The 15,570-nt window shown below is 45.8% G+C and overlaps 1 protein-coding gene across 7 annotated transcripts; it reads left to right on the top strand.

Annotated features, from left to right (window-relative positions):
* Positions 1-2,054: 2,054 nt before the first annotated feature.
* On the top strand, positions 2,055-14,163 carry NACA (nascent polypeptide associated complex subunit alpha). 7 transcript variants are annotated; one of them, XM_033116889.1, is made up of 10 exons: positions 2,055-2,162; positions 3,008-3,079; positions 5,638-6,492; positions 6,523-11,016; positions 12,207-12,292; positions 12,481-12,558; positions 12,825-12,971; positions 13,372-13,500; positions 13,722-13,844; positions 14,030-14,163. In XM_033116889.1, the coding sequence occupies exons 2-10, from the start codon at positions 3,010-3,012 to the stop codon at positions 14,042-14,044; spliced, it is 5,997 nt and encodes a 1,998-aa protein (XP_032972780.1). In that variant the 5' UTR covers positions 2,055-2,162; positions 3,008-3,009; the 3' UTR covers positions 14,045-14,163. The 7 variants fall into 7 exon arrangements, with proteins under 7 accessions (XP_032972780.1, XP_032972782.1, XP_032972781.1 ...); XM_033116891.1 differs by having other exon boundaries at positions 5,638-9,437; positions 9,480-11,016; XM_033116890.1 differs by having other exon boundaries at positions 5,638-9,447; positions 9,490-11,016.
* The last annotated feature ends 1,407 nt before the right edge of the window (positions 14,164-15,570 follow it).

Below are 15,570 nucleotides of genomic sequence, written 5' to 3'. Positions count from 1 at the left end.
GCATTCTATCTTCTGGGGAACAAGCTATCAGATGGGTACTTTCTATGAGTTATGAAAATTTTCCTTCCTATGCATTTCCTTTTAACATAACTGTTTTCTCTATAGTTTTTCCTTTTATCTTTTGACTTATATAAAACATTCTATAATGCAGTCAACACTGAAATGCCTTCATTTCTCTTTTCTAATTTTTAAGAAAAAATATTAAAGACTTGTGCAAGATTCCTCATTATGTGAGAGCTTCTATTTATTACATGTTGTTCAGTCATCAGATTTGAAAACTGGGTCAATTGTAATTCCTGAATACAAACGTAATAAAGACTCATTAGTCCATCTTAAGAACTCAGGATGAGAGTGAAAAGACTGGTAACACACTTTCAACTAGATGTGTAAAGCTTCCAATATGTCTAGCATTAAAGTATTGTAGTACTTTAATATTAAAACCTTTGGATAAAAGCCGGTATACTAATCTTCCATTCCTCTGCTTATGGTAGGAGATGGCTTAAATAATTTTAGATTGGTCAAGGGAAAAAAAAAAGCTCGTGTACTAGCCCTTAAAATTAATTATAAAACATACTGTGCTCATGTAAAAGGGTAAATAAATGTTTCCTGAAGATAGCAGAAACATGCTCAAAGACTATTGACCTCCCTATTCTGATTTGCCAATCCATCCATGAGAACTGTAGAAACAGCACAGAACTGGTTTCCATCTCCAAGCTTGCCCAATTTATAAAGAAACCCAAAGAAAGAAAATAATATCCTTTGCTAGTCATTAATAGAAGGAAAAGTCAGTGGGCTTGCTGAGCAAGAAATGTCAGAACGTAGTTTTATTTGTCTAAGGAGACAGTTGGCAATTGCTGGCCCTTCTGAAGGTAAGTGGACTGCACTGATATCTTCCAGATCGCTTATTTACTTAGGCAGATCTCTCTACAATTTTAATAGTGACAATAAACACTTTTTAAGTGATGTACATATTTTACCTAATTTAATCTTCTGAACAATCCTATTAAGTAGCTACCATTATCGCCATTTTATAAGGAAACTGAGGCACAAATTGGCTAATTAAATTGCTTAAGATCACTATTAGGTGACCAAGCTGAGATTCAGACAAAGGAGTCTGGCTTCAGAGCCATGTTCTTAATCACCACAAGATTACCTCTCCTGTCTGAAAAGAATTTCAGCCATTTCTCATTCTCATTCCTGGTAAACTATCATTTAATCCTAATTCACTAATCCTAATCCTTACTTCATTATGGTAAAGATCTTAGATATTTTAAAGTAGCTTTCAGAGCATTTTAAGTGTTCACTGCTTCCCTTAAAAGGCAGCCACAATTGTCTTAAAGCTGTAACTCAAGTAGTATTAGCTAGTTTAGGTAATATTTGTTGTTCCCTTTGGTAGGGCTGAGAGAGTGTGGAAGTCAGGACCCACGGCTTTTTCATGAACAAGACAGATTATTCTACTTCTCGAGAATACTACTGTACGGGTTCTTAACGTAGAATGCTGGACGCCTAGAATGGATGTTTCAGGATATCTAAGAAGTGCCCAAAATAGCAAGCAAAAAGAAATGGATGTGTGTCTATGTTTTCTTCTGAAAAGCGGAATCTGTACCTCTATAATTTCAACATAGGTCCAAATTGTGTATTCCAAAAACAAAATAAGGGTTAACCTAGGTCACTGCTACCTTCCATTGGTGTGAATACAATTTCTGTGGCATTCGATATTATTTAAAGCCTCCTATTTTCCCGCATTGTTTGAGAAGGGAAAACTGGAAGTCGCCATGATACCGCTGTGACAATTTTGCTGACCAGAGGGCAGAGGTTGGTTGCTTCTCTCACTGCAGTTACCCTTCGGATATCAAAAATTCTTCGACTTGAGGGACGGGAAGGGGTCGGCTATCTAAGGACCGCGTGGCTCCAAACAGAATTCTTGCCAGGGCAGCGCGTCCTGTTCTGAATTCTTACCCTTATTTAGACCTCATCACTACCCTCCGGGAACAGCCGGACGGAAGGGTCACTAGTTAAAGGAAGTGACTGCCCCGGCAGCTCCTGACCCGGAAGCGATTCTAGCCCCGCCCCTTCTACCAGGCTTCCTTCTGCAACAGGCGTGGGTCACGCTCTCGCTCCTTCTCTCTCTGCCGCCATCTTGGTTTCGCGTTTCCCGCACAGTAAGTTCTGTCTTCGCCGCTGCTCTATCCGCGATCATCCGCCTTTCTTGCAGGCTAAGCTGCCCAGGGGATTGAGAGCTAAGGAGAGTTGGAGGCTTTATGGGGCCGCCGGGTTCCTAGTCGACACTGGGAAGTGTGGCTTTGGGGCCTCCGGACAAAATGGGGTCTGCGATTGGTGTCCTGGCAAAAGCAGGGCAGAAGGGCCGCGATTCGGGTCCGAAGTTCAGGGCTGGGGTGATGGAGCGGTTGCGGTGTTGAGGGAGAAAGCGAAATGCATCTGCTGTTGGGAACGGCTTCACGAAAATCCATAGGTTATAGGGTCACAGCCTTGGAAACTCCCTCCCCCCCATACACACACCCCATCGTTCTTATTGTGACAGCGAGTGTTGGGATTTAGGGCACCCTCTTTCCCCTTCGGATTTCCGGAAGTAGGCAGACGGGAGTCCTGGAGGTCCCAGCCCAGGCAGCGTGAACGTACATGGGGAGGTGGGTCAAGGTAGCGTTTTAAAGCCTCCCATGGTCAGGAGCCTCCCTTGGGTTGAGAACGCAATGCTGATTGCTGCCCTTGTGAGATTTGGAGTGTGGAATAAAATGAACCCCGTGGCACTGGGAAGTCCCCTCTCCAGAGTGAAGAGTTGAGTGGTGAAAGAAGGTGATTCGCTTGACCGGATTGCTGAGGGTCACGTCATATTTCTCAACCTATTCCCAGCTGCTGTGGGGAGGGTTGTCCCCATACACCCTCATGATTTTTCTTTTCAAGTCCTCCGCAGTTTGTAAGAATATTTGACTCTGGGTTGGGCAGCAGAACGGATCCCAGTCAATTGAGACTTTTTTATTCCCTTCAGAAATGCCCGGTGAAGCCACAGAAACCGTTCCTGCTACAGAGCAGGAGTTGCCACAGCCGCAGGCTGAAACAGGTAGGTTCCCCTAGCCCCCGTGCCCTTAATTAAGATTGACCCTAAGACCATTTGGTGGGTAAAGTGCCAAAGAGAATACACTTCTTTCAGAGTTAACTCTTACTAAAGAGGATGAGCTGTAGCTCTGCCAGGGAGGAGAATCCATAATATTAACTGCTGTCCTAGAAGGACTTCATTAGGGAGTGGAATAAAAACAGTATATTTAAGTTTCGGGAACATTAAAACCTCCCGGCCCCTTTGTAGGTATGGGAACTGCTTCAAAGGGAACGCTGCTGTGGAACCCTCACCTCATATACGCAGGAAAACTGAGCAGTGCAGGGGCTCAGTGATTCTTACCAATTAGAACTGGATGACACTGGCAGGCCAAGGAGACCTGAGCTTTTGTGAAGTTCCAGCCAGCAAGTTGCATCAAGGTTTTAGATGGCAGAGCTTGGCATTGTGCCATCATCACATGTCTGGATGAGATGTGTGCTGGTGGTAAATGTGTCCTACTGGGCCCAAGGGCCCTCCTAGCTCGGTTAACTTGTTTTATGGATTGGTGCTGAGATGTTTTTAGTGTGCTGGAATTGTGCCTGCATCAACAGCTGGTCTGAAACCCACGATTGAAATAAAGCCTTCCTTTGACAGCTCTTCAGCTTTGAAATTATGGATGTAGAACATAGTGTAAAGGCAAGTTTTGAATTCTGGTTAAAATCTCTATACAGTTTGAAAGGGGGTTAATGAAAAAATGTAATAATGATCTTGCTGAGTCAGTTGTGCAGAACTAAATGAGGGGAATCTTAAGGCTGTTACCTCCATCCTCGCTTTTTTCTTACGGTAAATTCATTATTTTTTTCTAAATTGCACCTGTCACTTAAGGGCAATTTTTGTCTCCTGGAATTAAAATAGAGTTGTTTATAGTTGAAAGTATTATGGTTCTCCCTCCTCGCATGTCTGATTTTAGCAGCTGAAGGGATTAATACAGCTGCTAGAAAAGAAAAAGGAGGGGGCCCCTGAGCTGGAGAATGAGCTATATGAAATCCTTGAACTACAAGGACTTAAGGAAGGGAAAAAATAAAGGACTTGTCTCTAAAAAATCCTGTAATTTCAGTGTTAGACAAAATCATAGAGTTTCATTGAGCAACTTGGTTTTACAAATGTGGAGACTGTAATTCAGATGAATTTAGAATAATCTGGTTTCAAGGGTCAAAACTAATTCCATTTGCTTTTGAAGCAATCCTTTGACAGTGCTATTAAACTTATTCCTGAATAATTTGAGCTTGCACCATAGGTTTAATACTAATATTGGTATTAATGGGAGTGCCAGTGATAAACACTCAGATTTTTCCCTGTAAGTATAATTAAATAATTATTAGAATGCATGAGAAAACTAACTCGGGAATTGGTTATAGTGTCTAAACCAAGTAATCTGGGTCTTATCCCATCTTGAGGTCCAGTCAGAGGAAAACATTCTAAGTTTGCATTTGCACTATAGTCATAAGACCTACCAACTCGCCAGGTAAAACTGGTTGAGCCACCTGTGTTTTTACTCTAAGAACTTCCGAATTGTGGTTGAGTAAATTGTGAATTTGGATGCTATGGGCTTTTTTTTTTTTTTTTAATATGCCCTTCTAGGTGTTGAGCATTTGTTGCTCTAATGCTATTATCTCCTGAAAAGTAAGCATGGATTTTTCTGTCATTCAGAAAATCTTGCTTAGTTTTACTCTAGTGCCAAATATTGGTCTATTTTGGCAAAATGACATGCTTGTCCAGATTAAGGCGTGGGAATCCAATGTATTCGCTCCACTCCAATTCCCTACTTCCAAAATAGACAAAAGGTTTAACAAGTTAGGTTACAGTTTCATAATACACTGACTCCCTACCCTTGTGACTAAGCTCTTCCTGGCAGTCTAATTCATCTTAGATTGATGTCTGAAGAGCTGACATTATAAGAGCTGGGCAGGTCTATAGAGATCATCGAGTATAGCTCATTTGTGGTTGGATTTTTGTTTGGAGTAAGTAAACCAAGGCACAGGGAGGCTGTGGCCTAATTTAATACTTCAGTATTCAATCCTGAAGTGTCCACTTTAGGAAGAATTGACTTGTGCCAGACCCCCTTCCTAAAACTTTATTCTAAGAGTCAGATTTTTCCTGACCTAGTGGAAGCCTGAGCATATAAAGACCTGTTTTTTCTCATTCAGCTCTAATTTCCCATCATTATCACCACTCACTACCTTCCTTGTTCCAGTTTTCAGTATCTGTTTTAGTTAGTTCATGATCCTTGAGTGGACAGGGTGGAATAGCTATTCTAGTGGTTATTGTGTGGCCTGTGAGAAAGACTTAGGGTTCATTTGAGGAAGGAATGGGAGGGGTGTGTTAACTTGATTACTGTAGTATGTTCCAGGAAGGTTGCTGTTGCCTGTCACCTTTGTCTAATCCTGTGTGGTGACTTTCATCCTCAGATTAAAAATTCCAGTGTTTCTTACGAAGCATGTTGTACCAAGTTGGGCTGCATAACTCACCTTTATTTTTTTCCTTCCCTTTCTTTGTTTATCCCCTTTTTCGCTTTTCTCCTCCAGCTCTGCTTCCTGTGTCTTCAGCCTTGCGTGTCACTGCTGCCTTAGGGCAGCCTGAACCTACCCTTCCCCCTCCTTGCTCCCTGGCCCCCCAACAGTGCCCTCTGGCAACCCCTATCCAGCCTTCCCCATTCCTTTCTCCCTCTACTATTGCCTCAACCTCCTTTGAAGCTCCTTCTCCCCAGTCATTCTCTGAGACAGCCCTGCCTTTGGGAGCCGCCCCTGACACCCCAACTTTCCTGCCAAACCTAATAGGGCCTCCCATCTCCCCAGCTGCCTTAGCTCTGGCCTCTCCCATGATAACTCCAACTCTGAAAGGTGCCCATTCCTCTTCAGCTCCCTTGGCTCTGGTGGCCTTGGCTCCCCACTCAGTTCAGAAAAGCTCTGCTTATCCACCTAACCCTCTTAGTTCACCTTCAGCTCCTGTGGCTGAGTCAGGGTCGGTGACATCTCTGTCAGCCCCCATTGCTTCCTCAGAGCCAAAGACCTCTCCTATTCAAGCTCCCTCTCAGGTAGCCCCTACTCTGAAAGGTACCCCCATCCCTCCCGGTACAGTCAGTACTATTCCTTCCCATCTCGTAACTCCCTTGGCCTCCGTTCAATCTGGAGTAGCTTCCTGTGCTCAGACCTCACCCGCCACTCCCCTAGCTGTCACTTCCCCTCAGGTCAAAGGCAGCCCTGTTTCCTCAGCTCTTACTTCTCCACAAAACCCTGTAAGCCTCAGCCTAAAGGGACCCCTTAGTCCACCTACTGCCTTACCTCCTTCAACCCAGTCTGTTCCTATGGCTCCCAATGTGCCCCCGGTTTTCCTCACTTCTCTGGGCTCTCATCCTTCACCTTTACATCAGAGCTGTCTTGGTTCTACTGTCCAACCTATGGGTCAGACAGGCTCTACTGTCCTGTCAGATCCTGTAGTGGAAACCGTTTCTGTAGAGCATTCTTCCGCAGGGGCCTCTTACCCTGCTCAGCGATCTGTGATTCCTCCCCTTCCTTCCAGAAATGAGGTAGTTCCTGCTGCCGTGGCTGCTTTTCCAGTGGGGGCTCCACCTTCCCCCCTGGCTCTGTCTGCTGACAAAGGCCCTTCTACCATCACTAGCATCGCCTCCTACAGCCCTGCTGCCTCCTCCGATGCAGTGATCTCTTCTCCCTTATCTCCTACAGCCTCTCTCATTCTCAAAGGCTCTCCTAATGCCACTCAAAAACAGCCTTTGGTGACCCAGATTCCTCCTGCTTCTCCAGGGAGTCCAGGATTAAAAGAAGCTCCTGTTTCTTCTTTTGGAGTCACCTCACGTGTGGTGACTAATCCCTCTACATTTTCTGTAGCACCGTCTACCTTTGAGGTCACTACTTGTGTCTCTCCTCCAATTTCATCAGGTCCCATAAGTAGTAAGGAATCAGTTTCCCATACTGCCTTGGCTGTGACACCTGTGGCTCCCAAAGAGCTTCCTGCTCCTCAAATAACAACCACTCTGGGGATACCGGTCTCTCCTCTGCCAGTCCCCAAGGACCCCAAAAGTGTCCCTGCTTCAGTGTCGGTAAAGTTGCCAACACAAAAAGATCTCCAGACTGTACCTGCCTCTCTTGTAGGAGCCCCTATTTCACCAGCCCAGGCAGGACTCCCTACCAAGGAAGACCCCATTCTACCACCATTGTCCCTGGCAGCCCCTAAAAATCTCCCCTGTCCCCAAAGTACATCATCTTCTCTGGAGATATCTCTTTCTCCTGAAGTCATCTTAGCAAAGAAAAGCCTCGTAGAGCCTCTGCCAGTAGTTAAGCCAGCCAGTACTACCTCTCCTCTGGGTGTTACTTCCCCAACCTCTATAACCAAGACAGATCCTTATGCAAGCCCAGACTCCACGAGTCTGCTTCTCAAAAGTTCTTTCACTACAACTACGGCTACATTTCCTTTGGAAAGTGCTGCCACTTCTGGGATGGCTCCTACAATTGCCAAAGGCACCTCCACTCTTACAACTACAGCCTGCCCTTTTCTAGAAGGAGCTGTCTCTTTACCTCCTAAAAGCCACCCAGCCAAGAAGGGTACTTCCACTCTTCCTACTTTACCTTTGGTTCCTCCTACCCCTGAAAGTTGCCCTGGGGCTCCAGCTGTGACTTTATCACCACAGAATGTTTCTGTTTCTCCAGCTACCTTGGCATTGGCTTCTGATATTTCCAAGTCTGAGCCTTTTCCCTCTCTTCCCCCAGCTGGTGGTACTCCCCAGGATGTAAAGAAGATTGATGCCCTTTCTCATTCCTCACAATTGGCACCTATTGCTTCCTCTCCTGAAGGGTGCCAGCCTGAGGACTCTGGTGCTTCTCTTACTTCATCTTCCAAAGGAACTTACCTAGCTGACTCCCCATCTCCTTTAGGGGTTAGTGTGTCTCCTCAGACTAAAAGACCTCCAACCAAGAAGAGTTCAGCTACTTCTACCTTAACTCTTGCTCCTTCTGTTTCTAAAAGTGTACCTGCTATCCCTGATACTCCTGCTGGAAATCTCTTGTCCCCTGTTTCTCTAATTGAAGCTTCCGTTCTTCCAGAGGCCAATCTTTCTTTTCAAGCTCCGAAAGACTCACTGGTCAAGAAGCATTTCCCCACTCCAGCCCCCAGAGAGGTTCCTACTCCCCCTGTTGTGGCCCCTCCCTCCCCCAAAGGGGGACCAGCAACCGCATCTCCTAAAGAGACCCCCACTTCTTTAGCTATGACTCCTTCTCCCCCAAAAGGAGCCCCAGCTACCCCATCCCCCAAAAAGTCCACATCTACCCCACCTCCCAAAGGGACCTCTACTCCCTCGGCTGTGGCTCCTTCCTCCTCAAAAGGGGGACCAACAACCCCATCCCCTAAAGAGACTCCCAAGCCCCCAGCTGTGACTCCCAACCCAAAAGGGCCCCCAGCAACTCTGTCCCTCCAAGACGTCCCCACTCCCCCAACTGTAGCTCTTCCTTCCCACAAAGGAGTCTCAGCAACTTCATCCCCCAAAGAGTCCCCAGCTACCCCACCCTCCATAGGGGCCTCAGCTGCTCCGTCTCCAAAAGCCACCTCCACTCCCTCAGCTGCACCTCCTCCCTCCCCCAAAGAATCCCCAACAACTCCAGCCGCCAAAAGAGCCCCAGCTACCGCATCTCCCAAAGAGGCCCTTGCTCCCTTAACTGCGACTCCTTCCTCTCCAAAAGGAGCCACAGTTACCCCAGCCCCCAAAAAAGCCCCAGCTACCACATCTCCCAAAGAGGCCCTAGCTCCCTTAGTTGCGACTCCTTCCTCCCCCAAAGGAGTCCCAGCCCCCAAAGAGTCTACAGCAACTCCAACCCCCAAAAGACCTCCAGCTGTCGCATCTCCCAAAGAGGCTTCCACTCCCTCAGCTGCACCTCCTTCATCCCTCAAAGGAGCCCCAGCTACTCCAGCTCCCAAAGCCCCCTATACTTCCTCAGCTATAGCTCCTCCCTCTCCCAAAGAATCACCAACAACTCCAGCCTCCAAAAGAGCCCCAGCGACCACCTCTCCCAAAAAGGCCCCCACTGCCTCAGCTGCAACTCCAGCCCCCAAGGGAGCCCTAGCTACCCCACCCCCTAAAGAGTCTCCAGCAACCCCAGCCCCCAAAGGGGCCCACACTCCCTCAACTATAGCTCCTCCCTCCCCCAAAGAATCCCCAGCAACCCCAGCCCCCAAAAAAGCCCCAGCTATCACATCTCCCAAAGAGGCCCCTACTCCCTCAGCTGTTACTCCTTCCTCCCCGAAAGGAGCCCCCATTACCCCAGCCCCCAAAGAGTCTCCAGCAACCCCGGCCCCCAAAAGAGCCCCAGCTACTGCATCTCCGAAAGAGGCCCCCACTCCCTCAGCTGTGACTCCTTCCTCTCCGAAAGGAGCCCCAGTTACCCCAGCCCCCAAAGAGTCTCCAGCAACCCCGGCCCCCAAAAGAGCCCCAGCTACCGCATCTCCGAAAGAGGCCCCCACTCCCTCAGCTGTGACTCCTTCCTCTCCGAAAGGAGCCCCAGTTACCCCAGCCCCCAAAGAGTCTCCAGCAACCCCGGCCCCCAAAAGAGCCCCAGCTACCGCATCTCCGAAAGAGGCCCCCACTCCCTCAGCTGTGACTCCTTCCTCTCCGAAAGGAGCCCCAATTACCCCAGCCCCCAAAGAGTCTCCAGCAACCCCAGCCCCCAAAAGAGCCCCAGCTACCGCATCTCCCAAAGAGACCCCCACTCCCTCAGCTGTGACTCCTTCCTCAAAAGGAGCCCCTGTTACCCCAGCCCCCAAAGAACCTTCAGCTACTGCATCTCCGAAAGAGGCCCCCACTCCCTCATTTGTGACTCCTTCCTCCTCAAAAGGAGCCCCAGTTACCCCAGCCCCCAAAAGAGCCCCAGCTGCCGCATCTCCCAAAGAGGCCCCTGCTCCCTTGACTGCGACTCCTTCATCCCCGAAAGGAGCCCCAATTACCACATCTCCCAAAGGGGCCCCAGCAACTCCAGCCCCCAAAAAAGCCCCAGGAACTGCGTCCTCCAAAGGGGCCCCTACTCCTTCAGCTGTGGTTTCTCTAGTCCCCAAAGAGTCTCCAGCCCCCAAAAGAGCCTCAGCCCCCAAGGGGGCCCCCAATCCCTCACCTGTAATTCCTCCTCTGCCCAAAGAGGAACCAGCAAGCCCATCCCCCAAAGACTCCCCTACTTCTCCCGTTTCAGTCACGTGTTCCTTGGGGTCCAATGCCCCTCAGGCATCTAAAGGGCTCTCAATGAAGAAAGGCCCCACAGCTCTCAAAGCAGCGCTTGTTGCCCCAGCTTCAGAAAGTGCACCAGTCATCACAGCTCCCACTCAGAAAGGTCCACCAGCCCAGAAGAGTTCACCTCCTGTGTGCCCAGATCCCTCGGCTAAGAATGGTACTAAAGGACCCCTTTCTTCAGTGGCTCCAGCCCCTCCACTGACAGTCTCTCCTCAGAAAGGCACTTCTCCAAAGACTCCAAAATCCCACCCTATTTCTCCCCTAAAAGGCAAAGATTCTTTTCATTCTCCAAAGGGTCCGGTGGCTCCTCCTCCTGAGTCTGAGACATTTACCCCTCTAACAAAAGCTGCCTCTGAGAAGGTCCTTCCTAAAGCTGGATCAGCATCTCTCTCTGCAGCACCCACCCCATCAGTCTCTCTGCCTCCTGCTCCCTCCCCAGTGCCCCTTCTGCTTCCTAAACAGCAACCTCTGCCGTCCTCACCTGGGCTGGTGCTGGAATCACCCTGTAAGCCCTCAGCCCCTGCTGATGAGGATGAGCTGCCGCCTCTGATTCCCCCGGAACCAATCTCGGGGGGAGTGCCTTTCCAGTCGGTCCTCGTCAACATGCCCACCCCCAAACCTGCTGGGATCCCTGTCCCAACCCCCTCTGCCAAGCAGCCTGTTCTGAAGAACAACAAGGGTATTTGCCTTGGTTTGCCGTGTGCATGGTGTGTCGCCCACACCCCTCCTGGGGGCTACCCACCAGTACTAACTCTAGGATGCGCCGCTTTCTCCAGAATATCTGTTTGGACATAGAACATAGAATCATAATTTTAAATGCAAAAGCACTAGGAATGTGAAACAGTCTTGGTTTTCATCACTTCAGCTAGTCCATTATGTATCATCTTGTGTAATGGGGTCCTGACTAACCTGAGTTTGCCATCTTTTTACCTAACTGATCTGACATTGAAAACCAAGACCTACTAGACCTTTAGTTTGCTCTAATTTCTACCACATCACTAACCTTGTCCCTGGGCCTGGGATTTGCTAAAATATTGGGAAACTATTGAATATTGGAACTACGTGAATTTCTTTTCACTTCTTAGACTTAGTAATGACCAGTGCCCAGGGGTTTCTTTTTCTTAAAAGATCTATTTTTCCTCGCCTGAGAATGGTGCCGGTGTATGCTTTTTTCCCTCAGTAGTCTTTATTGATGCTTGGCCTTTCAATTGAGGAAAACTTAAAATATGTGGATTATGTTTGAAAGATACGGGAGAGGTCACGGGACAATAACTAGTAGAGGTGACTGTTGGAACTATAGGTCGGCATCATTGAGAATCTTTAAGCTATATTGATAAGATCAAATTGCTAGGGTGAGTGGTTTGAAAATAAGGCTAAATGTGTGTACACAACTGCTTCTGGCCTCCCCCAACCGAGTTTAAAGGAGGAGGGGAAAGTGCCCTCTCTGGTCTGCCTCCACTATGTGATCATACTGTTTTTTCACTTCACTGTATCTGCAGACCTCTTGTCTGCCAGAATCTTTCTGGGATGGTTGGGCTATTGGGTAGGATTTGGGGTTACATAGGTCATTGGTGTTTGCCTATACCAAGAAGTAAAGACCTTGAGGGACAGGAAGCCATTACAGTGTATGAACTGTTTAGCTGTATCTGGTAATTACCACTCATTTCTGGGTCTGGGTCTTGAATGGATGTGTACACACTAGTTTGTGACTAAGTGGGAAGTTGTCGAGCTGACTTCACACAAGTCAGCTGATTTACATTTAACTTTGCATTATCTAAGCCAGTGACCTCTAGTTCAGGCAGGCCATAGTGAAGTGCCTCCTCCTTAATAATCTCTACCATAAAATAGTAAAAGTTACTTGTCATCTAGGGTCTGGAACAGAATCTGACAGTGATGAATCAGTACCAGAGCTTGAGGAACAAGATTCCACACAGGCTACCACACAACAAGCCCAGGTGGGTATTTCTTAACTGGTGTAAGTACTTGAGTTAAGGAAGCGTTGGAGAACCAGAGTTGATCAGAGAAGATGACTTCATGTAGCTATGTATCGAGCTATAAACCTTCATAAAGGGGGAAACTGCAGGGGGGTTGTGTTAGCCAAGTCTTACATTCCAGCTTATTCACAGCTGTTTTATCTTCTTAGTTGGCAGCAGCAGCTGAAATCGATGAAGAACCCGTCAGTAAAGCAAAACAGAGCCGGAGTGAAAAGAAGGCACGGAAGGTAAGATTTTAACCTTCAAGCAAGAATTAAAGTTTCTGATGAAACAACTTTAGAACAGAGGGAACTGAAGTAGAATTCTTAGTAGTGGTAGTATGTTTATTTAACAGAAGTTACTATGGCAGAAAATAAAAGAATCCTGTAGACCAATTCTCTATTCTTACATAAACTTAGCCCAGGAAAAGGCTTTGTTTGGATGTGGTATTATGGTCCTTCCTAAAGCTGCTTCTAAAGAAGTTGAAAATCTGATGTTCTTTTCTATTCCTTAGGCTATGTCCAAACTGGGTCTTCGACAGGTTACAGGGGTTACTAGGGTCACTATCCGGAAATCTAAGAATATCCTCTTTGTCATCACAAAACCAGATGTCTACAAGAGCCCAGCTTCAGATACCTACATAGTTTTCGGGGAAGCAAAGGTAAGGAAAGTTTTCTTGGAAGCTGCTCTAGACCAGAGTTTCTCAACCTCAGCACCATTGACATTTGGGGTAGATAATTCTTTATTGTGGAAGAGCTGCCCTATGCATTATAGATGTTTGTTTAGCAGCATCATATCCAGTTGTGATAACTCCAAAAAATTTCCAGGTATTTAACAGATAATCCACCCGGGAAGCAAAAATCACCCTCTAGTTGAGAATTACTGCTTTAAAACCTAAGCTACTTATACAGTGATAGATAATCTGAATGAGGGCAAGCAATTTAAAGCTAGTTAGTAAATTAACCTGAAGTGGGTTTAGAGTGACTTTGGAAAAGATGTAAATGATTTCTTTCATTTACTGCACACTGATCTCAAATGAATCTCTATTTTCTGCTGTATAGATCGAGGATTTATCTCAGCAAGCACAGCTAGCAGCTGCTGAGAAATTCAAAGTTCAAGGTGAAGCTGTCTCAAACATTCAAGAAAACACGCAGACTCCAACTGTACAAGAGGAGAGCGAAGAGGAAGAGGTATACAAAGAAATACTTTATACTTTTAATCCTCTCCAGATAGTATTATGTTTGTATTGATGGGTGAATACTATATTGTTTTAAGCTCTTGAATCCCATTGAATGAAGTATAATAGTTTTTGAGTTAAATTAAAACTAGATTCAAGAGCCTCCTGACTCCAGAGAACTATACTGAAGTTGTTCTTGCCTTTAGTTTATTACATGGTTTTTTTCCCTCTCAGGTTGATGAAACAGGTGTGGAAGTTAAGGACATCGAATTGGTCATGTCACAAGCAAATGTGTCGAGAGCAAAGGCAGTCCGAGCCCTAAAGAACAACAGTAATGATATTGTAAATGCTATTATGGTAAGTGTCCAAGCCTTTATTCCTGACTTCCTCTGCCCTGATCAATTATGGGCGACTTTATTTTCTATGCTTAATATCAGCCGATTAGGAAGCCTCATTCTAAAGGCTATCCTGAGTTGCCTCAGGTGTTAGTGACCTGAATTCTCTGTTTGCCTGTACCTCTGATGATCTTTTTTCTCTTACAGGAATTAACGATGTAACCATCTGTAAAAGACAAGGACCTTTTTTTGGTGTTTCAAAAGAATAACTGCAGCTTGGTTTGAAATTTGTACTGTTTCTATCATTAATAAAGTTATGGCTTCTTGTGGGATGAACTCAGTGGATGCTTGGTCTCTTTCCAAAAAAATACATTAATACTCGAGAAATGAGAATACATTTATTACTCTTAAGACCTCAGCTTCAGAATCTTTAGTGCCACGGATACCCCCTTAAAACCTCAGCCTTTTCACTTGTAAGAAGGTATTGTACTAGGCTATCTGTTAAGATGTTGGTTTCTTCAGAGACTATAATTTAATTGTAAAGTTTCTCGTTTTCAGTTTCTTGCCCAAATGTTAACTGCGAGCAAATGCTGATTATTTAATAACCAGCACCTTCTCTGACCTACCATCTTTCTGAACACATAATTGGGCCTCATCTTCCCTCTGTGAGAGGCAGTTCATATTGGTTACATCTTGACATGTAAGAGCTTGGTACAGAGTTGGAGAGGGTGCATAATGAATGTGGATGAAAAGACTTCATTTTATATAAAATTAAAAGGTACTTCATGAAGGAGAGGATTTTGACTTGTATACAATGCAAACACTCTGCTCTTAGACATTCACGATACAGATATTTTAATCCACGAAGTAAATTACAATTAGGGTGGCCATAATTATGCTAGGACAATGAGTGAAAATCAGAATTGTACCAGGCAAACTGGTGCATATGATTAGCCAGATTATGATAAATATAGATAGGTCTGCAGAAGTCCTAAGGGTAAAGTTTCTGAGTTTGGGTTGTTAGAAAATGGTCTAGGGGAAGCAGAGGACTAAAATTTTGGAATAGGAAGGCTACAAGTAACTACAGAGGCAAGAATTCTAAAATGAATGTGACATACCTAGAAAGAATGTTAGAATGAAAACATTAACATTGTAGGAGACTTTTGGAAATATAGTTGATAGACATTTCTATTACTGAATTTAGTCTTTTCGATCCCTATGAGAGTAGGCATTATTTTAGTAGATGTTGAGTGAAAGCTGAGGACCAGAGGTTAAATGACTTCCCCAAAGACAGCCATTAAAGAGCAGGGCTTTTTCTGGCTGTGTTGGTAGGAAGTGGTAGGCTATCCTGAAGGGGCACAAATTAACATTTGACTGAGTGGGACCTTGCATTTCACTCGGGTCGAGCATATTAGATCATTTGATGAACTAATGAGACAATGGGCTCCTTGGCTGCCAAATCCTAGTCAGCCAGTAATTCTCATTTCAGGAAGAAATTTAGGGATATTAACTCGTAATTTCCTCACCCTTCCCTCTGTACAGTTAACTTGTTTAGAGAAGTATCTTGTTCAAGGCTATTAATGCCACCAGTGCTGTAATGCTGTTTCTTCCCACCTCAAGGACCTTGCTCTTGCTACCCCTTCTTTTCTACTATTCATTAATTCCTTTCCCTCAACCATTTTTTTCCATCACACTTGAAATGTACGACTGATTTCCTCTGTCACAGAATGATTAAACTTTTGGTTCTC

The sequence above is a fragment of the Rhinolophus ferrumequinum genome, chromosome 10 (genome assembly GCF_004115265.2).
Source record: "Rhinolophus ferrumequinum isolate MPI-CBG mRhiFer1 chromosome 10, mRhiFer1_v1.p, whole genome shotgun sequence".
NCBI classification, from domain to species: Eukaryota; Metazoa; Chordata; class Mammalia; order Chiroptera; family Rhinolophidae; genus Rhinolophus; species Rhinolophus ferrumequinum.
This window is presented reverse-complemented; position numbering and strand designations above follow the sequence as displayed.